The sequence below is a fragment of the Osmia bicornis genome, chromosome 1 (assembly GCF_907164935.1).
Source record: "Osmia bicornis bicornis chromosome 1, iOsmBic2.1, whole genome shotgun sequence".
NCBI classification, from domain to species: domain Eukaryota; kingdom Metazoa; phylum Arthropoda; class Insecta; order Hymenoptera; family Megachilidae; genus Osmia; species Osmia bicornis.
In genome coordinates, this window is record NC_060216.1 from 15,846,270 (window position 1) to 15,867,837 (window position 21,568).

The following is a 21,568-nucleotide window of genomic DNA, read 5'->3' on the forward strand; positions in this document are numbered from 1 at the left end:
ATTGAGTAATACACGTTTTTCAAAGATCGTACGTGTCTTTATTTATAGAAAGTATGCACGCTTTATTCTGAACGGGCCACACTGTTCTACGAATACCATATGTTATTATACATTACTTACAACAGACCTTGCCAAGAGCCGCTTCCACAAATCCCAACTTCATTTTTAAATGGCTCTCCCGTGGAAGGCGAGTGACTTACAATATAATCACGATCGTCCAGCCGGTGACGAGTCAATACATGAGGAAAAGATTTTAGAACTCGAGTACTGGGAATACGATTTTTTTGTTTTTTTTTTTTTTTTTTGCATGCAGATTTAACCATTGTGATTAAATGGACAATCACTAAGTGCAGCGCGATCGTTCTGTTGCGTGCAAATGGCATGATGATTCCTAGAACCGTTGCAAACTGTGCACGTACAAGCTAAAACAAGGCACAGGTATAATACAACAGCCGACATTCGATGAAACTAAAATCAAAATCCGCTTTTTCAAACTTCAATGAACCCATCTTGCTTCTCTACCGGAATTTGATTCATGAGGTTGTTTGTATCGGAATTCAATAAGTTAAAAAGAATGTTCGCTTTAAAAACAAACTATTATTATTTCATCACTTGTGCCGCCTTTTTTGCCTTAACCAGTTCAACCAGTTCCTACGAGAAAAAGAAATAATTGTGAAAATCCAAATTTATGTACACAGAAACATGTGAATCGCTGTACCATAACTTCGAAGCTTACCTTATACCTCTTCATACATTCTTTTTTCGTTCTAGTTGGTATACAGGCTGCTATCTGATCCCATCTATCGGGCACGCTAGTAGGATAAGTTTTCAGTGCCTGTTCCAGTAATTTCTGTTCCGCTGGCGTCCATGGTTGAGACTCCTTCTTGATGTCCTTTTGCTCACCAGCGACACCGTTCGAAATAGGATGATCCAAACGTTCTGTAACAGCTGGCATTCGATCCTCGACAGACTCCTTGGCTTTCTTTTCAGCGATGAAATTATCGAAAGCTTTCTTGTTTGCTTGCTCCTTTAAACTAGACTTGCTGAAGTCGGTCGATTGCAAATCTTTGGCTTTAGCAAGAACTTCCTTTGCATCGCGCGTTACACGGCTGGACGAACTACTATGCTGATTAATAAAGTTGGCAACCACTTCCCAGCGTTGATTCGTGCCAGCTGGGAACAGGTTTACAGCTTTGATCAAAAGCTGTAGATCGCTTTCGTTCCATGGAGCTGTATAAGATTTTACTTGCTTTTCCGGAGTATTTCGCGTATCACTGGATGAAACGGCAGCCCTACGCTCAGCTTCGATCTTCTTTTCAGTTTCTTCCACGAGGGAAAGAAATGCTGACCTACCCTCGGCTTGTAACTTCCTCATGGCTTCTTCCAGCTGAACAAGCTTGAAAAGCTCGCAAATTTTCTCTATACTCTCCATGTGTCTAATATTTTCAGCTGAATTTTCTGCAAAATAATTGTTGGCTTTACAAAAATCTCTGAGCGCTTTTCTTTCTTTACGAAGGGCTTTCTTCTGCGCTTCCTTTTCTTGCTTGAGCGCATCTAATTTCGCCTTCTCTTCGATATCACGCTTTTCTTTTTTAATTCTCTCCTTCTCTGCAGCGTCTCTAGCTACTCTCTCCTCTTCTTGTTGTCGCGCTTTTGCAGCTTCTTGCTTCGCCTTTTTTGCCGCTGTCTTCTTATCCTTGTCCTCCTGTTGAAATTTCTTTATTCTAGGATCCATATTGTAAGCCATATCGACCAATGCACGTATGCGCGCCATTTCTTCCTTCTTCCGCTTTGCGCGTGCAGCTTTGTTCCTTTTCTCGATCCACTTGCGCATATCCCGACTAAACAAACGATTATAATTGACCAGAAATACGGGTCACAATATGAAAAATTAATAGAGATAATTAAATAAAAATATACTTACTCCTTTCCATTTTCTTTGTCTTCTTCGTCCAAGTAAGAGTATTCGCGCCATGAATCGAAATCGTACCAGAACGAGTAAAACTTTTCCACTTTATGTCTAGGCGTGTCTGGTCCGCCTAAGCGCGGCACCGGCTTTTTTACCGACCATCTAGCATTTTCCTTAAACGCTTGCCCCATTATCAGGTAAAAGTTATTTTTACCGTCTTTCTCCTCTGGTAAATCGTCATTAAAATACGGATCTACGCTGTCGTAACTTCGCCTCTTTGCAGGGTTGCCCAGAGTTTCCCAAGCCCGTGTTATGCAGGTAAAATAATCGTCGTCTGGCCGGATTTCCTCTCCCAGTGCCTTACGTTTATCGGGATGATGTTTGAGAATTTTTTGCTTATCTGTAATTCACGCATAAAATACTCCTCAAACGCGTTAATCATTGTATCAAGCAAAATAGTGAACGATATAACACCTACATTCCTTTACAGAGTATACTTTGAACTTTCTCTACGTACAAGCCCTTTTTATAAGATCTTCGGTCGCTTTGTGTCTGAGCTTTTTCAAGCCCAACACCGCATAATGATCTTGATCTTTCCACGCCTTCGGATCCAACGACCTAAGGTACTCAAGATCATCCTCAAACTGATATTGAGAAAAATCTTCTTCGTCGGACGACTCAGATATCCTGGTACGCGTAAGGCTGCGATGAAACTGAGCTGCCCACGCTTGTGCAGTTGAATACAAAACAAGAGGTCCTGCTGTACACGTTTCCATCGTAGACGAACCTGCGAAAGAAATTTCGTAAATGTTAAAATCGATTCGTCTGTAGATTTAACCTCAACTTGGTAAAAATAATTTTCGTTATATACATATGTAGAAAATCGAACTATATCACGCGTTAAACCACTTAGATATTTGTAAATTTGAGGTCACCTTTACTGTTTTCAGAAAACAGAAAGATTTCGATATGAATACTCTTGATTTTCCAAGTGTTCACTTTAAAGTATTCGCATACATTTTAAAGGCAAGCGTGAGATACAAATACCAATATCAAATATTGTACAATTTTATGAAATCTCTTTACCTCCCAAAAAGAATAACGTGCTTGGTGAAATCTAACCTTGCATGGCCGGTGTCAATGAAAGGAGACGTTAACAGAAATTCGAAATCTTACCAGATATTGGATCGAATGTAGCGGAATTATCCTCACTCGTAACGTTCGTCATTATTAATCATTAATAAACTACGTTTTCTCTAAAAAAATTACTAAGGAAACTGTTGGAAAGGCATAAATGAATCTTACTATCGTATCACGAACATCTCGATCAGAAATGATCAGAAAAGGAGGGAAGGTTACTTCGAATTTTGAGGCTACGTTAGTACAAAATGGCACCTATACAACCTGCAAACATTGATCAGGCGAATGCACATCCATTATATACTACTCCGTACTTTCATAGAATTAATAGAATGTATGTAACTAGACTGGTGTAACAGTTTTTCTCCAAATATATTTGTGAAAACATTATACAATATAGTATGAAGAAATTCTGGTGTAAATATTCAAAAATATAAATATTATAGTAGTTGCTCTTATTGGGATCATACTTTGGACGGACATACCATATTTTGGATCAACGATATATTGCTTTCTTTTGGGAAGACTAGGGGAGTATTTAAATCTGTTTTCATCTTATTTTGAATACTGTAACTTTTTTTGAACTTTTCAAAAATACGAAACGTAATAAAATTCTTCATTAAAGTGACAACAAAACGTTATAATTCAACAGAAGTTTATACACTTTAAAAAGCGGCATTATCAAAAGCTACGTGCAAATTATATAAAATTCTAAATTATTAGTCGGAAATAAATTAAAACACGTGGGCTACAAAATATATAAGAGACCATCCACGAAAACGGTCAAATATGTATAAAACGATTGGCTATGCAATTATCATTAATTATGCTGAATAACGTAATTAACTTCAACGTCAGGAAACATCAAAACGGAAGAGCGTTCAATTATCTATTGATGCCCGGGTGATGACAAACGTCTCTGTGACTGGTAGGGGTTTTGCAGTAGGCGCGGCGAGCATTCAATTACTCGTAACAACAGCGCATCTATATAATCTTCCAAGTCATTTAGGCGTTTCTTCTTTTCTGTTACATCCGCTTGTAACTGCAGCGTTAATTCTATGAGATCCTGTAGTTGGAAAATGATCGTAAAGTATAAATGCATAAAGTCGTGATTATCGATTTATATAAAATCTATCTTTACCTCTCTTGATTTTCCTTCGAACTGAGCAAGAACTTCGTGCGGTAGGTGACTCTTGATTAGCGTCGTACTCTTAATCGCATCTTCGCCTCCGATGATAATCCTTTCCGAAGACAAATTATTAACGTCGTTCAATTCTTTCAGTTTATTTTCTTTCTCTTTTTTTCTGTCCTTTCTCAATTGCTTTTCGTCTTTAGGACTCCAACAATTATATTTGTCCTCCTTTTTCTCCTTTAGTTTTTCATCTCTTATAGTTTTTTCTTTGTTGGAAACAAACTTTTCTTCCCTGTTTTTGCTCTGTATAAGTTCACGCGGTGCTGGGCTAGGAGGTTCCGGAGTATCTTGAAATTTCAAATTCGACGAGGGTGAATTTATAGGCGAAGATTCGCGACGTTCGTCCTTTGGCTCGTCTACTACAATCTTTGGACTTTGTTTATTTTCCCACCTTTAAAAGAAAATGTAATCGTCGAAACGTTCAAATAACTATTTTCTGTTTCAGGAAAAAACTGTACCTTTTAACAGGATTATTCACTTGCTTTCCGTAAAGCTTAAGACCCCATTCATCATCTTTAATGTTATCAACTTTGGATAAAGAGGTGGTGGAAGAGCTCATAGAGTATCGTGGCGGTTTACTAGGAGCTGCATTTGTCGGTGCAGATGGTACATGATGCGTGTCGTTACCGGAGGAGACACTCGAAGTTACCGAACCTGCGCTGTTGTGGTTACCACCAACTACCGGCGCGTTCAGAGACGATGCCGAACTCTTGTGAGACAGATCATCGAACTGAAACGAACGGAATTTTAATGATTATTATTGAAAGTAATGGCACATTTATTCTTACGAGAATAAATTCTACCGTAAATTCATCTTCATCCTCGCTGATTACACCAGGATCAGCCTCACCAGGTTCTTGTCGCGTCCTGAATTTGTGTTCCTCCCTTTCGTCGAGGTCTTCCTTTTTGTTCAAACTGTGCTTGCTTTTCCCCTTTACACGATTCCCAATTGACTTTGCCAACTTTTTTAAACCCTTACGCTTCTCGAAGCTACCTATACTCAGAAGACTGCCACCAATCGAATGGGCTGCTGTAGATAACTGACCGAGAGAACTCTTGTGCCGTTCTTTAAGGCTCAAGTCGGTCAAACTGCCAGCTTTCACGATGAAGCTTATTTTTACTTCGAGTTCACCTCTTTCTTTCGTATTCTCCTTCCCTGGTTTACTTCCAAGAGTATACCTACGAGAGAACAGAATATTTTGAAATTTCATTCACGATTATAGGATTACTTTGACTTTCGATGAAAAATAGTGAACTTTGTTACCATCTGTTTTTCGGTCTCTCGTATACGTCAAAGCTGGAAAGGGGTATGCTGATCGTGCCGAGAAACTCGTCGACTCCCAAGAAGTTACGATGAAGAGCAGTAAGCACTATTTCCGCGGTGTTTCCTTGTTCCGGAATAAGCAATTCGCATTCCTCGTGCCATTCCACGTCTTTCGAGGCCTTCTCCTTCACGGACGTTTGATATTTTTCTTTCCCAAGGGCGATTGTCACGAAACAATCATTGGTCTCTGTGATTACATATATATATCTATCGTTAAGCTGAAGAAGCATTTAACGTGGGTGGAGATGGTCAACCGCAAAGGTTAGCATTAACAAGCCTCGTAACGAGCATTTAAATCTCGCAGGAGAGGAGATCCATTGTCTACTTATTGCCCGTAGGAATTACCTTCGCGTGATTCGCATCTTTTTTTCAGACGATGTTAATTGATAAAAGAAAAATATTACAAATATCGTACTACCCGATTTGGGGCAAGCTGAACGCGTCGCGAAATTCGATTCGAATATAGCGGCAACGTGACGCAATGTCGGCAACGCTGGTCAAAAAATTTGATTTCCATTGTTTTGAAATTAGACTCGTTTGAATGTGAAAAAGAGCTGACACGAACGAATCGTCATTTTGCGGCCACCTACGAAAGGCCATGACATGTATGAAACTGGGCTAAAGCGACTAGAATTTCCACTACATTTATCCCATTATATAAATCCTGTGTTATTAATGCCGCGACCGTTAACAGAGATACTTACTATGTTTTCCTTTGGTTAACAAGTTCTTCGCTCTTTGAACTGTAAACAAAAAAAGAAGCTTTTGTTAGAGATCATACAATTATTATCAAATTCATTTCGAGCGATTCAATTCACAAGATAACGAGAAATAGGCGTAACTAGATAAAACTTCGAGTGCAACTGAATTTTCATATGCTGTTAGATTCCATAGTTCGTTTTTGTTCAACCAAGTTTCTCTTTGAAAGTAATTTTCATCGTTCGAACGTACATGATAACATTTTGTAAAAACGCGTCATGGGTAACGAACACATAACAGACCTTCCTATCATGGTAAAAGCGTTGAACGTATCGGTACCCGCCTGTTATTCTTCCCTACATTTTTACCGCGAAACTTCGCTGTTTCTACCGCATTGTTACTCGGTTATTTTCAGCCAATTACCCGCGATACTATACTTTTCTTCGCACAAATACGATATCGGAAGTAAATTCGATATATTTTCCCTCGACCGATGGTTTAGCGAAGATGACGAGTAACGTTCGTAAGATGCGGTATTAATGCACGATGGATGAGTGCGATTGTTCGCGGAATAACATGAAAATGCATCGTTTTCCTGATTTCTCGTCGAGCAAAGTCGACTGGCTGAGAAAATCGACTCTCTCGCTGCATTCTTTCTTTCACGAGTCGATTAGACGAGCCGAAAGAGCATTCACCACGGCTGCAACCAAATACCGTTTACTCAGAAAGGAACATTCTTAACGGTTCGAGATCGCAACCATCGGACTAATTAAGTCGAGATACTTTCGTTTTTTCACCTGGCAAAAATCGCTTAGATCGCTTACTGTATGGAACGAAATGAAATCAATTACGTTAAGATGGAAAAAATAACTCTTGTACGTGATCTTGGAGTGAAAATATAACCACAAGGCAAAGAAACGATAAGTCTGTCTAGGAGTGTAGGAGAACGGTAATACAGAGTCGCAGGGTCCTCAAAGATGCAGTTACGAGCCTGGGCAGAAGGCTCAGGTAGGTAGGCGAATAAAAAAGGGGGACATCAGCTGCTTCTACATATGCTTTCACACTACCTATTTTGCATCGAAACGAAAGCGTTAAAAATTTGTCAGTATTCACGTAGATACGTTATAAACTAGAATTAATGAGAAAAATTGAACGAAATGTTAAAATACAGTAGCAGCAGCTGTCAATTTGGAAGAGGTACGATAGAATAATATTTTTTTCCCCGTTCGTCTATATTTGCATGTAGCTAACTAAATATCCGCTTTCTATATAGATCATCGAACAAAACAAGCGAACTAGTTTACCAGTCGTTGACTCATCAAATATTCGGGCCGTGGATGATCGCGCGAGTTTTAAATACATCGTCCTTGTTTTGGCGCGTATCAGAGACATCGTAAAATATTGTATATACAATAACCAGTGTTTCGCGATGCCAACGAGAGACGATAAAAAATGTGCAAGTGCATATGCGAGATCGCGTTATCTTCTCAATCTAAGTACGTTCGTGTCTTTAAGGTATTCGAGTTTTCACCGCTTCTTCCCAATCTTCCTATCGCGTTACGGAAGGTTGCACTTGAACGCGATCAAAATTTCTATCGACAATTACTTTTTCCAGTTTTTCAAGTAAAAATGATTAAAGTAAAAATTTCCTAGAACAAACGAATACGTTGTATTTACGTAAAATTATGTCAAATAGGCTAATTAAAAATACCGTGACAATTGTTCTTTTTTAGATAAGATGTCCAATCTCTGGAAAATATAAAAACAGATAAAAAATGATTATGTACCGTTAGACGATTCAAAATGTTTCAGACTCAAGATATGTTGCTAGGTAAATCTCTACTAACGAAATTGTAAGGTTTCAATCGCGTACATTCAACGAACGATACGTAACCTAGCTTACGTCTGAGCAATAATTGTTTTACGGTACATTTGTTTCGGTTCGAACCACCTGCCGCATCTATCTTTACATCTTTAACGTTTTTTCACGCTTACCTGTCACTTGAACGTGTGTCGGACTCCACATTTTGTTCGATTAGGTCACGCTGTTCGGTTAGAAATATTCATCTGTTGTTCCTCCTACGACGAACCGATCTACGTAACGAGTACCGTGATGCCGAATGCTGGCATTACGCGTCGTAGCTTTTGCAACCAGATGTGCAACGCCACGGCAACAAATCACGCCAACAACAAACTACTCTCGATGCAATCTATCAACGACAGCTATACTTGAGACTAGTGTTCGAACAACCGCTACGTCCGTCTTGCGCATCGCGCACCATTGTGGTAACTACTGCGCATCCAGTTTCGCGCATCCACCACGCTCACGCTTCAGGAACGGCGATATATGCATGGATCGCCCTGTACCATTATTCTATACGATACGCCCATTGAATTATATGTATATATGTGTATCTTACTTACTCATAGCAGTTCGTTATCGGTAAAATACGAAGATATACAAATAACAATTACCCGATTAAGCATGCAAACGTTTTATGTGTATATATAATTCTTTAATCAACGAGCGAGCAGAACGATATGCGATTCTAAATGTGTATGTTCTTGATGCGATAATAAAAACATCGACAAGTTTTAAATTTAAACAAAACTATGTAAAGACCTTATAACTATTCAATATTGTAATTTACGTAACAGTAAATTGTAAATGTATATTCAAAGTATTTTGCGTCTCAAGCGAAAACGTTTTTCAAAGTAACAACTGAGTAAGTTGGTTCTTTTTACCTCTACTTTATCAAAGATTAGTCATTGCTATGTTATCGCACGATTTACCTTCTTTTATAGCAGCATGTCGACTTGTTTAATCGATTAATATCGTGACGATTGTTTCATTACATCACGATATCCTAGCATGATGTATTTATTTTTTGTTATGGTGATTCATGTGATTCGTGTGTATTCTTTTGGTCTAATTGAGTAAAATTTGTAGCGTGTGAAGTAATTATTTTCACTTGCAGTATAAAGTATCTTTTTTATATAATTAATTGGCGAATTGCAATTTATAATTGGAACATACTTTATACATATGTGTACAAAGTTCTACTTCATCGAGTTGCACTTGCAACAGGTGTTTCGCATGTTCTCCTCTTCATAAGGTAACCGTAATGAGTAATGGTACTTGGTTGAATAATCAGAAAAATATTTTTGCCTGAGAACGCGTGAATGCATATATTTATCACGATTGTATAATCGGTCACGTAGCGCGTACATGTTACCTTGTTAACAGAAAATTCAGCAAGTTTGGTAAATATTTCCTGGAATACATAGAGATTTCGTATTTTGTTGAAAAGCTGGTTTCATCGATGTACCAACAGGTGGTGCTGCATTAGCTGTCGTTTGCTGTATGTAGCGATAGCATCGTTTTATCCCCACTACGTTAGCGCGGTCACCGCGCCGCGTTCACCTTCGCTCTCCTTGTTCGCCGTTTCCGTCGCTCTTGTGTCTTTTCTCATCGTCTCTCTGTCGTCTTTAGTTTCTAGTCGAAGTCAGCGACAGCGTCTCGCATGGATTCCTTTGGTTCTTTATCCAAGAACGTGTCGCTTTCGATCGGTTACACCTAGATCCGTGATATTCCTAAAGATTCAAGAGTTGGTAATTTGGTAGTGGCAGTTGGTGAACGTGACCCCGGTGTACGCGTGAATCGACCTTTAAGTTTCCAATTCCCCCACGTTGCTGCTTACTGATTCAAGTTGATTCAGGACGGTGCATACCGCCAGTCGGTTCGAATAATCGTTTCGTGGCAGGTGGAGAGAAAAATCGGCGAAGCCGAGCCTGCCAACCGAATCATTCGCCTAGTCAGCCAGCCGCTGCACGAGGCACGGACGAATAGTAATCGCGCCTCGATCGTCGATCCTCGATTCTCGATCCTCGATCATCAACGATAGATTATCGATCGCAGTGCCGACACAACGTGCAACATTTCTGACAGCCATCCGTGCGACGCGTAATTTCTCGTCGTTCTTTTTTTTTTTTTCTATTTCCCACTTTTCTATCAGTTATCGGCACCGATTCGTCTCCGTTCACTTTTCGTTTCAGTTTTGTGCGCGACATTACGAGGGTGAGACATGTCTTCCCTGAAGGGCGATAAGATTCCGTGTGCACGATTGTGCCACATCGTCAAATGGGAGGATTTCGACGGTTATGGATTCAATTTGCACGCAGAGAAAGGAAAGAAAGGGAAAAATGGCCAGTATATCGGTAAGGTGGACGAAGGGTCCCCCAGTCAGGCCGCTGGTTTGCGACAGGGTGATCGAATCATCGAGGTTAACGAAATCAACATCGCGAACGAGACTCATCAACAGGTTGTTGAACGGATCAAAGCCTTCCCCAATGAGACGAAGCTACTGGTGGTCGATCAAGAAGCCGACGAATATTTCAGGGCCAACAACATTATTATCAAGGGCACCATGGCGAACGTCAAGGTGATCAAGACCCCGGAGAAGAACCCGAATAGTGTCGAGCAAGATGAACTTAACGGCAGCAATGCTTCCATCGATGGGGTATGTATTTCTAATCAATTTCCAAACAATTACAAATAAACGAAAGATTCGTTTCCGAATCTCCGAGGGATCCACCTGTTGCTTCCGTATGCTTTCCGTTTCCGAATTTAACTGCTCGTTCGCTTGTTTTGCTTTCTCGTCCAGACGCTTCTTCTTTTCGAGTGTAGTAATTTTGAAAGCGATGTATCGAAAAATCTAAAACATTTGAAGAACCTCAGATATACGCATTTTTTTTTTTTTTGATACGTGATTCTGTATTTAAACTCGTGTACCTCCTTGTCTTTGATAGTATCTTGAGGCATGAGTCACCCGTTAATTCGTCAGTTTGGTCAGAGTAATAAATCATATGTTTCTTATCGTAACAAGAATCTGGGCTTTTATTTACGCCTTTACGAAATTGCTTTGTAATGTTTTAGGTGTAACAATCGTACTTGCGGTAACATAGATTTTCATTTGGTAAAGAATTCTAGCACAGTAACCATACTGTGATTTGTCTTATCAACGTAGGCGCGTTGTTCTTTAAACGGGAGAAAAGAGTTGGACATAGTCGCTTTTACCGTTTTAGCTACTTACGTACAGAGATAAGCACGTAAATGTTTCACCAGACTTAGCGCTCTTAAACATCTGTGTTTACCCCAGTTGGCTAGTAGCAGCCAGTCAAGAAAAAAAAAAGAAAAAAAGAGAAAAAACTGAACGCGCCATACGTGGAGCGCCGCTTCGTCGTTTGCGAACGGTCGAACAAATAAGTAGAAACGGAGAGTCTGCTTATTTCTTTTTTCTTTTTTCTCTTATCCTGACAAAAAAGGACTGCGAATCGCGTGAGACGCGGCATGTTTTAAACGTGAAAATATGTTAATCTCGTGAAAGTTCGTTTATCGAACAATGGTTCTTATCGAAATACGAATTTGTCGCATTTGATCGCATTTTTGGTATTTGTAGAAAAAAAGAAATTGTTACTCATTTCCAGCGAAACGCTACCGTACGCGATAAAACGTACATAAGGAAGTACGCGAATCGATATCGTTATCACAGACTCTGAGTTCATCTCGCGAAACGTCCAATTTCGACCGTCCACTTTAAACCGACATAAATTTTGTACCTGTTATTTTCTGATAGTTTCTTATCTAATCGCGGAAATAAATTACGCCATTAATCTTATCCGCATGATACATATTTTTCACGGCGCATAATAGTAAGCGAGTCGCTTGAAATTTAATAGCGTATCGAACGTTTCGTTCGTACGTATACGTTATTTATTTGATCGTATCGCGCGCGTTCCACAATGATCTCAGCGTGGTACGAAGCAAACTCAAATACTGGGAATTTTTTTTTTTTTCAAGGTCTCGGGAACGTGTATAGTCTTCAACATTCGAGGATAATTTATCCTGATCCACGAGCTGGAGTTACTAGAAAAATTAATTGTCCTCTTTCGATTTTCTCCAAAGCGATCTATCGTTGATGATCGAGGAAGGTGAGCGTTCGTCAGCGTTAAATGAGTCATCTTCTTTGGCACAAGGATACGTGTCTTTACCGATGCTTGTACTAGAATGTCGAATGCCGAATATGAAATGCAGCGCGTTATCGATCGGTCGTTGCAACAACAGGTGGACGTGCGTCACTCCGTTACCTTGCGCCTTTACGCTTTACGCATTGTTCCGTTTGAATCGGAAGAAACGGCTATAAATTCAGGTTAAACGATATCGTCGCATGCATTCTCGGATGTAACAAATTACGGTGGTAATCGACGGAAGTTCCTCCTTTACGAAACAACACGTCACTGGCCTTAATTCGTCTTCGTGGGATACGCGTTCGATCGTCTTCCTGCGATACACTCTCATCCCACGAATCCGATCGTGCGCGAGTTATCTCGCGATCGGAAGGAAGATTCGTCCTCAGTCGATAGAATTTGCCGGATTTCCGGTCATTTCTGCGCTGTGAAATTACGTAAATTTCACGTTGTATTCTGCGCGAGCTACGTAATCGAAGACACGCACCCGCGATCGTGTGTAACATTAGGTTCTCACGTACGATTATTGGGGTGAAACAGTTTGGAATAAAAAGTTCCACGAATTCGCACGGAGGATATTATTTTTATAAATATCTCCGTGCGTTCTTTACTTAAGTTACATCATATGTTAGTCGTTTTTCTTCTTCTTCTTCTACTTCTTTTTTTTTTTAAGTTGCGTATATACATATCCATGGCGTGCACTCGATAATTGATAGAACAAATAATTAATCGCTTTCCTGCAAACTGGTCAATTTCCTGGCACCATTTTTTGATTGCGCAATCGAACAAACGAGCGGCGTACGCGCGTGTACAAACGACAGGGAAAACCATTCGAAGCGGAAGAAACAATCGTTTGAATCTTTCGCGAATGGGTTAATCGTTGAAAGGAGACCAGCTGACAATATCGAAGTCGATGAAATTCTGTCACAGCGACGACTAACATAAAAAATCCGTTATTTGCTCTTATTCGATTTTCGAAGAAAGCGTGCCAAAAAGCCAAGCTGAATACCTATGCAGCTAACGGAAATCTCCTTCGCAAAAAGAATCGGGACAAGCGTTGCATCGTGTCTCTCTCTGTTTCGGAATAATTAAATATCGCGTTGAAAATTTACCATTTTCCTTTACGCGGAACGTTCAAAGTACAGCAAATTTAAAGACGATTATCTGTTAATCCTTTGCGATCAACGAAATTTATTTGCCAACGATAAGGTTATTTTTGTTTAACATCGTATCACTATTTTTTAACGATAACGACGACGATAGCGTCAACCTTCTTGGAATAATTTATTAAACGATATAATTGTTCTAACAAAATAAAGATAATTTATGAATGTAATAACAATTTGTGAATGTATTTCATAAACAGTTCAACAAGTGATTTTATCAGGATGTCTGAGTTGTTTTCATTTTATCCTCGTCGTTGGCTGGAAAATAATTGAATTGCAAAGAGGATGCAGCAATGCCGCGGCATAGATTCTCGAAGTTTTATGGAGGGATTACCTCATCTCGATGCATAAACACCATGTTTGCATGCGACTATCGTTTCCCTCGGTATGTTGGTAATCGATAGAGTTATTGGTCACGCGTCTACACAGCGTTATTATTAATTAGGTTCTCTCGATGTCATTGGCATCCTGCAACTTAGCCTGCGATTGCGCAGCGCAACCAAAGACCCGCGTCGCGTCGCTTTTTCTAGCTCTCGAAACGGAGAAATTTTTCGGAAGAGCAGCAAGTTTTTTCTAATTTCGGACGCGATAAGGACAAGACGACCAACATTATTTTAAAGAGATTTAAACGGTCCGTGGCTTTGGAACCGGTTCTCCAGTCGCGTCGTCACGCGCTTGCCGGCTTTAGACGATGGAATTCCTTCGAGTACCGTTTGGAATATTGCATCAGGAGCCAAGGTCGTTAGACGTTTCTTCGACCAATTTCTGTCCCGTTTTTCGTCCATCGATCCTCCATCCTATCCGTTTCATTTCAAGTTCGTTCCTTTCCAATCAGAAGGAACCAAGAACGCGACACAACCGTTGCTAATTACCGTGTCCACGCTTTTACTTTCTATCGGCGAGCGTTAAGGCGAAACGTTTCGCGTTGTGTAACGCAAACGGAAAATTGAAGCGTGTCTCGCTCGAGTGCGCAGTTAAGATTTCATTTAAATTCCTCCAAGTTTTCCTCAATATTCAAAACAACGTCCCCTCGATGCTACAGCCAATTGGAAACGCATATTTAGAAGATAGAAAAAGTAGCGCGCCACTGTATAATTGACCTTCTTTTTCTAATAGAAACATGGAAATTCTGATATTTTATATGAAAGTAAAAGTTGATGTTTTCTTTTCAGAACGCACAAAAGTCGAGCGGCTCCAACGACACGTCGCGCAGCGAGAGCAGCACAGTGTCGGCAGGTGCGACGAGGAGCTCGACGAAAAGCGAGAACGAGAGTGAACGCGAGGAAGAGACTGCTCGAGAAAACGGGAACACCGCGAGGAACGAGAGGAACGAGAGGAACGAGACGGGTGACACGCACGGCAGTACCGGGAACGGGAGCGTCGGTGGAAACGAGCCCTCACGGCAGGGTCTGAATCTGAAGATGAGCGCCAAAGAACTGAGAGCTCAGCTGGCAGCGCGCAAAAAGTACGATCCGAAGAAGGAATCGATCGGCTTCAAGGACAAGTTCGACATCGTGCAGAAATTATAACCGCGACAGGTTACAACGTTTCGTCATCAGCATCGACGGTCTTCTCGATTGTACAGCGCGGTGCTTTCAAACGAACGCGCCAGACACGCTTAGTCCCTTTTCAAAATCGCATTTTCCAACGATTTTAAACGACGTTCGAGCCGATCAGATGCGATTTTTCCCGCTATCTACGACACCGTTTGCGCTCTTCCAAGGACGATCACGACGACGCGCGACGCGGGAGAAAGTGTACACAACGCGACGCGACGCCCGTCATCCTCGATTTCTGTTACACGTTATCAAATTCAAGACGCTGCTCGTTCTTTTCGATTGCGTTAATCGATCAAAATTATCGCGGCTGCGGTTCGATGTAGAAACTTCTTACGACACCTTACGCGACGTCAAACGATCATCGACGCGCAAGTCCGAATGGGAAAACTTTGAAAACGGCGAGTGTGGTTCTCGTTAAAGCAACAAAGACAGATTTCATTTACCAGAATTGAAATGATTTTACGTAACCCAAGAAATATGTAACAACGTGTAAAAGTAGGCGACACAATAGTGGGAAGTCTCGCGCGAGTTTCCACGTTAGTTTCTGGACAAAGTAAACGATGAGCCGCAGCGAGTCACAGGACTCGCAGGAAATCTTGTTGCTATCTAACCCGACATTGTTAAATATTACGACAACCTGTTGTGCAACCTTCAATTATCGTCGTCGTGATCCTTTTGCGTCGTACTTTACGCGAATATTTACAAGTTGGTTGTTTTGTTTTTCTTTTTTTCTTTCTTTTTTCACACGCGATATGCACCTAATACATTCCGTCTTGCGACAATACGCAATTGCATTGTACGCAACATTTCGAGAAGCGTTTATATTACGCGATTTTATGATTTATCAATGGCTTTTGTCAAAATACTTTAGTCACGTGATTTGGCTAGACGTTGCATTTAATACTCGATCGATAAAATGATTTTATGCCATCTTCTAGACGATGTAACGTAAATACCGATTTATATTTGGCTTTTACAATCGAGACATGATTTTCTATTATTATACTTTATACGACGCGTTTATTATTAGATAGATAGGCTCGATAAGACCAGGCGTTTTCGTAACTTCGGCTGTAAGACTATGTTTTGTTTGAGATAACGCTAGACGCGTTTCGTCACAGCTATTTTCAGTTTGAAATCAGTTTCATTATACGTTTGCAGATAGCTATTTTATATATTGTTTCAATGTTTACAAAAATTTGTGGTCGCAATTATTTTAATTTCGTATTTCTTCCAATTCTGGTTTATAGAGGGACTTTGCGTACGAACCGTTTTTGTTCGCGCTGTAAAGACAGACTGATCGTCTTCTCGATCAAGGAAAGTGATCGATCAAATTGTTCGAAGTTCGCGTAACGCGATCTTCGAGGCTTTGCGCTGAACGTGCTATGTAAATTCTTTTCTGTCTTTTCGTTTTCTTGCAATACGTTTTTTTCTCCTCAGCTCCAGTGCATAACGGTATTCGTTTCTGTAAATATATTAGATCTTCGTGTCTCAAGATCGGTGCAACGATCGAAAGAAGCAGTTAAACGACGATTGAAAAATCGAAGGGAAACCATCGTCGTATTGCTTTGTCGCGTAAACATTGTTATCGAAGGACGTCGATCAATCGTTATCGGGTCGAAAACAAACGATATCAGGGAATTATTGATCTGAAACGAAAACTGCAGATTTAACTCCGATACGATGTTAGAAGTATCGCTTTAAAATTTGGAAAGTTTTTCGAGCAAACCGTTGCACCGATTTCTTGATATATGTATATAAATATTCCGAGTATTACGTAAATACACACGTTACGATTATCGCACACATTCAATATAATTTGTAAGCCTTAATTTTAAGCCTTATGTTTGACGACAAGACTTAGTTGTACGTTACCCATAAAATTGCGTTCATTTGCGTACATTTGTGTATAAATAGTATTGTACGTATATGGATTTTGTTCTTTTTTTTACCTTCCTATGTTATTTTTTTTTTTACAAAGCTTTTTACATTTTATTAGTAAGAATCCTAATAGAAAAAGAAGCATAATTTCAAATAGAGACGCGAAGGTTGGAACAAGTGCAACCCAGCAAGTGGCGCCACCTAGTTCGAATTCATCGATCGAAGGTATCGTTTACCTGGGAATCGATATTTTAATCGATACGACTCGCTTCTGATGGATCGTTTTTTCCTGCGATACAAATCTCGTTTCTAACGGTTATTTCGTCTGAAGAAGAACGCTTGGAATAAAAGATCCCTTATCGATAAAATTGGAAGTAGAATACGAAGCAACAACAATTGGAATCGAGCTTTCTGAATAAACGGTACGTTAAAAAGAAATAATCATCCATTATATTAAATTACAATACACCCTTTTTAATGTTTAGTACACTAGGAAGCTGTCTAAAGCATCGTTGAGTAGATTCTTGTAAGAAATTCAGTTCGTATCGATTTATTCACCAGCAATTTACGCGCGTTTTAGAATCATCCGTTACATGGATGTAATGTTTACAGTAAGAACGATCGATGGCCAAGAAGTACGGTAGGCGTCGTATTTTTGAAACGGTGCAGTGACAGATAACGACGACGGGAGCGAACGGTACCGAGCAAGAAGAAGGCGTTGAAGATGTTGGGCGAGAGAGGAATGGACCAAGTAAATTACCGGTAAATTAACAGCGTCAAGGAGGATTGGCGTTACGATGAAAAAGTGGTTGAAGTGGTTGGTAACTGGGCAGATTCTTTGGCTGGTAAGTAAGAGCGATAAAGAGGACTTGGAGGAGGGGTGATCGCGAATGACGCGAGTGAGAGAGAGAGAGCGAGAGGCGGACATATATGGTCGCGGGGTCCGAGAAGCTCTCAGGTTACGCTGACGGCGCTAACCGTTTTCACGATGATGTTTGTCCTCCTTGTTTCTCCTCCCTCTCTCTCTTTCTCTCTCTTCCTTTCTTTCTTAAAGCTCTCGCGTATCCTCGCTCTTTCGACTTCAACTTCTCCCTGGTCTTTCTCTTTCCGATTCGTTGATTCGCCATCCCCTTCGTACGCGAGTCTTTCACCATCGTCTTCTCTTCCTCGTGCCCCGACCAAAAATACCGACGGTCCGTGTAGCCATGGGTGAGAAGAAGAGAACACGACGACGACGTCGCGCGTTCGATAAAGACGAAAGTCGCGAAGCGTGGCGCGTCTTCGCGATCCCGCGAGAGAAGGAGCGAGGTTCTCGTTATTTCGAGATTATCGAGGATTGCCTGCTTTTTGGAATCGTGCCGATCGTCTCGTCCACTCCTTGATATCGAATCAGCTTTCTAACTTTTCTCGTGCATATGTTGCAACAAATTACTTGCAGAATGTTAAATCCGAATCATCGTAGTTTAAACCGAAGAAGCTTTACCACAGCTATACATTTATTAGTATACCACTACGCATTTATACCAGAAAGTGTTATTTCAAACGGTACACAATGTGAAAAGCCAATACTTATTAATAGCTTTGAAATAATATGCTTGTATTATTATAAGACGGAAATCCATTATGTTTATTAATTTGGCTTTTCATGATAGAATTGTCTGTCAAGTTGGATATACGTACAGAGATTCGGTAAATAATACGTGTCTGGGGTATTGAGTAACCGCGTAGGAGTTTGATGGTCCAAGAATAGAAGAACGAGAAATGCAGAATCATAGAATTTTGATCTTCGAGTCGATCATTTTTGCGCAGAAGCATATAAACTAGCGAAAATTTCATTCTTCCAGCTGATTTCAGCTAAGAGAAAAACGATTCGTTGAACAGTTTATTTCTCGGAAATGAGAGTTGCAGCCGAAACGAGCCTGATGGAATCAATCAAATTTCAAATTTCTTTATGCTTCGCTTTTCTCTGTTTTGCAAATAGGTAACTCGATAACTTCTTCTTTACAGTTTGTTATTCGGACAGAAATACTACATAGAGCTTTTATATTACGAAACGTCGAACAGATATAAAGATCATTAACGTTACGATACCTTAACATGTATATGTATGTACCTTTGGAAGTGCCTTCGACTTTATTTTCAGGCGAGATGATTCGTTGTTGATGGTATGGCTTTTCAAGCTTTAATTCCTCTCGAAATAGTCGTTAGCTCGCTAAATGGATCCTTTGATACACGCGATCAACGTTTTGGCCACGTTTTGCTAGCGCAATCGCGTGGTTTTAGCGTCATACTTTCGTAAGTAGTAGATTCATGCGTTTAGTCAGGCGCCTTGTTACATTGTATTATTAACACCTAACCGACCGGAAGCGTATTTATAGATCTCTTGAAGCCAGCGGTTATTGACTGAGAATCATTTCACCAATTTAGATTAATTAATTTCCCTTTTTTTCTTTTTTTAATTTCAACACCTACGAAGGTCTTGAATTCAACTTGATCGAATACAAAACGAACGAAAATAGAAAGAATCACTGATCGTGTGTGTAGTGTTAGGTACAACTGTTTCTATTATCATAGTCATTTAGTTAAACTGCTTTTTGGTGTTTCAGACTTTGCATTCATAAGTTGAAAACGCATTCACACTTTGCCACAGCTGTTTTCGTAATTCAACCTTTCCGTTAATACGTCGTGGGAAATAATCAACGAATAAACAAATTACCAAATGACCTATTAAAATTTTGCACAACGTAAGGACTAAGAACACATATCTGAGCTTATACTTGTAGCGAAAAGAGTAAGAAGAAAACAAGTGTTTTCCAAATCTTAAGAATCCATGGTGTTAGGGTGTTAGGGTGGAAGTAGGGGGTGGATCGTTTATGATACATGGCTGTACGCATAATAGGGGCCGGTGGTATCTTGTCCTGTCCTCGCACTCATAACATCTATTTCCAGAACCGACCAACGACTAAGTTTAGATCGACTGTTCCATATACTCGAGCCATTCGCCCACTCGGGTCCACTTGCTCGAAGAAAATCTGATAAACGAACAAATAAGTGAGCGTCGCTTTCGCTGTCCTTTCTGATCTATCGTTTCCTCGTTGATTCAATGTTTTTTCCTGCTCATAACTCGGGGCTTTGACGTTAAACGAATCGACGTTTAGATCGGTTCGATAGTGAAATTCGCGATAATAAACGTGGCTGAATATTGCGTTGGTGGTATTGTAAGTATACAGAGAGGAGATAAACACTGTTCTGCAAGCGGGTTGCCGACGATACTGTATTTAGGTCGGTCAAGAGAGTGCAGTTCGTTTTCGTACAGGGTAAACATTTCCTTGATTTTCAATCTTTCCCACCTATTCGAATATTTGCGGCGCATCTTAAATCGCTGCTTATATATAGAGCGCTTTGTAATTTACGCCACCGTTCTCTTCGATTGAAAACAAATCAAATCACGGGATATAATTTCATTTGATCCAGAGCGGAGGAAATAGAGAAATATGAGGCTGAAAGGAAAGCTATGACATATCAAGTTGGGAAAACAACGATTGTGAAAATGAGAAAAAATAACAAAATAATCAACTCGACGGGAATACAGCGATCGTCTCTTTTTCTGGTATTTCAAGTTAAAAGTATCGCTCTACTAAAAATATTTCAAGCATACAGCACGAGAAATTTAAGCGATGTGGTTCATTGGTAACGAACGTGTGACGCATAGTCTTCTGCTTCTTCTTCTTCTTCTTCTTCTTCGTCTTCTTCTTCTGGGTTGCACGTCATACTTGGAATGCCGCGTGTCATATCGAGCGGAAGTTTTACTAGAACATCTCACTTTGACAGAAACGTTAAAAGTAACGAAAAATATGAGTATACGTAGAAACGCCCTCTGACTGAATTTCAGTTGTTTGCGTGTTTGCATTTTGTAAAAAAAACACATCGGTATTTCAGGTTTACGAGGAAAACATGCCGTGGATGAAAAACAATGCTGTCATTGCGAAATTCGACATTCGTGAGTGAAACGTGTCAACATTGGTCTGTCGGAATTGGTGCGTAAAGCAATTCGAACTACTTACGAAATCCGACAACCCTTTTTTATAAGACAAACTTTTCAATTCACGTTCAGGTTAATCAAATTTTCTTTCGTGTTATTTTTTTCCTTTGACCCGCGTGTTTTCGTTTCCGCGAAAAAGCCGAGATTTATGCTGCGCCATGAATCTGCTTATTTGCCCGCACCATGCCGTGTGCCGTTTCCTCTAAATCACCTGCCAACATCCGATTCTGGCGTATAGATGTTTCTTTCTGGATTATTCCAGCCTCGCAGCTGTTTTTCCACGCATTCGCAAACCTCTCGTTGTTCTTTTATTTTCAAAAAAAAATTATTCTGGTAGGGACCACAGTGGCTGTCGACGCGCTAAACAAGTAGAAAGTAAGAACCTAATACGATTCTGCATGTATACGATAGAGCTCTTATTTACATAGATGATGAGAAAGGTCGTCGCTGTCGTATCGAAGCATCTTGACTAATTCTGAAATAATGTCGTCTTCATAGAGATCCGCGACGTGGCACGGTGTAAGTGCGAGTGTTCAGGTCGTTAGGTATAGATTCTAATACGCAAAGATAGATTCAGCGGTGAGGGGCGATCGTGTATATTTAGAAAAGTGCTCAGCTTGCCAGAACCG

At 40.2% G+C, this 21,568-nt stretch overlaps 3 protein-coding genes and 1 long non-coding RNA gene across 10 annotated transcripts; 2 read left to right on the plus strand and 2 right to left on the minus strand.

Moving 5' to 3' along the window:
• Positions 1 to 15: 15 nt before the first annotated feature.
• On the minus strand, positions 16 to 3,318 carry LOC114871923 (dnaJ homolog subfamily C member 2). 4 transcript variants are annotated; one of them, XM_029178525.2, is made up of 5 exons: positions 3,215 to 3,318; positions 2,427 to 2,696; positions 1,925 to 2,309; positions 737 to 1,841; positions 16 to 651 (listed from the first exon to the last, which is right to left on the minus strand). In XM_029178525.2, exons 2-5 carry the CDS (start codon positions 2,683 to 2,685, stop codon positions 601 to 603), a joined length of 1,800 nt encoding a protein of 599 aa, XP_029034358.1. In that variant the 5' UTR covers positions 2,686 to 2,696; positions 3,215 to 3,318; the 3' UTR covers positions 16 to 600. The 4 variants fall into 4 exon arrangements, with proteins under 4 accessions (XP_029034358.1, XP_029034355.1, XP_029034357.1 ...); XM_029178522.2 differs by having other exon boundaries at positions 3,086 to 3,318; XM_029178524.2 differs by lacking the exon at positions 3,215 to 3,318 and adding an exon at positions 2,996 to 3,072.
• An 84-nt stretch (positions 3,319 to 3,402) lies between these two features.
• LOC114871924 (rab11 family-interacting protein 2) lies at positions 3,403 to 20,711 on the minus strand. 2 transcript variants are annotated; one of them, XM_029178527.2, is made up of 7 exons: positions 20,556 to 20,711; positions 6,270 to 6,308; positions 5,506 to 5,752; positions 5,045 to 5,420; positions 4,700 to 4,971; positions 4,191 to 4,632; positions 3,403 to 4,115 (listed from the first exon to the last, which is right to left on the minus strand). In XM_029178527.2, exons 1-7 carry the CDS (start codon positions 20,605 to 20,607, stop codon positions 3,939 to 3,941), a joined length of 1,605 nt encoding a protein of 534 aa, XP_029034360.1. In that variant the 5' UTR covers positions 20,608 to 20,711; the 3' UTR covers positions 3,403 to 3,938. The 2 variants fall into 2 exon arrangements, with proteins under 2 accessions (XP_029034360.1, XP_029034361.1); XM_029178528.2 differs by lacking the exon at positions 20,556 to 20,711 and adding an exon at positions 8,260 to 8,943.
• LOC114871929 (Na(+)/H(+) exchange regulatory cofactor NHE-RF2) lies at positions 9,120 to 16,944 on the plus strand. 3 transcript variants are annotated; one of them, XM_046286614.1, is made up of 3 exons: positions 9,120 to 9,380; positions 10,321 to 10,784; positions 14,630 to 16,944. In XM_046286614.1, exons 2-3 carry the CDS (start codon positions 10,350 to 10,352, stop codon positions 14,984 to 14,986), a joined length of 792 nt encoding a protein of 263 aa, XP_046142570.1. In that variant the 5' UTR covers positions 9,120 to 9,380; positions 10,321 to 10,349; the 3' UTR covers positions 14,987 to 16,944. The 3 variants fall into 3 exon arrangements, with proteins under 3 accessions (XP_046142570.1, XP_029034367.2, XP_029034366.2); XM_029178534.2 differs by lacking the exon at positions 9,120 to 9,380 and adding an exon at positions 9,481 to 10,228; XM_029178533.2 differs by lacking the exon at positions 9,120 to 9,380 and having other exon boundaries at positions 9,483 to 10,784.
• On the plus strand, positions 17,228 to 17,813 carry LOC123988009. Its single transcript, XR_006829580.1, has 3 exons — positions 17,228 to 17,319; positions 17,383 to 17,435; positions 17,510 to 17,813. It is a non-coding gene; the product is annotated as an uncharacterized LOC123988009 (long non-coding RNA).
• Positions 20,712 to 21,568: the final 857 nt, after the last annotated feature.

Excerpts from the sequence above, each read along its gene's own strand:
- LOC114871923 (XM_029178522.2), bottom strand. The coding sequence starts at position 3,137 with ATGACGAACGTTACGAGTGAGGATAATTCCGCTACATTCGATCCAATA. Across the intron at positions 2,697-3,085 it reads TACATTCGATCCAATATCTG|GTTCGTCTACGATGGAAACG; the intron begins GTAAGATTTCGA and ends TTTCTTTCGCAG. Across the intron at positions 2,310-2,426 it reads AGATCTTATAAAAAGGGCTT|ATAAGCAAAAAATTCTCAAA; the intron begins GTACGTAGAGAA and ends CGTGAATTACAG.
- LOC114871929 (XM_046286614.1), top strand. The coding sequence starts at position 10,350 with ATGTCTTCCCTGAAGGGCGATAAGATTCCGTGTGCACGATTGTGCCAC. Across the intron at positions 10,785-14,629 it reads GCAATGCTTCCATCGATGGG|AACGCACAAAAGTCGAGCGG; the intron begins GTATGTATTTCT and ends TTTTCTTTTCAG.
- LOC114871924 (XM_029178527.2), bottom strand. The coding sequence starts at position 20,607 with ATGCGTCACACGTTCGTTACCAATGAACCACATCGCTTAAATTTCTCG. Across the intron at positions 5,421-5,505 it reads GAGAGACCGAAAAACAGATG|GTATACTCTTGGAAGTAAAC; the intron begins GTAACAAAGTTC and ends GTTCTCTCGTAG. Across the intron at positions 4,972-5,044 it reads AGGATGAAGATGAATTTACG|TTCGATGATCTGTCTCACAA; the intron begins GTAGAATTTATT and ends CGTTCGTTTCAG.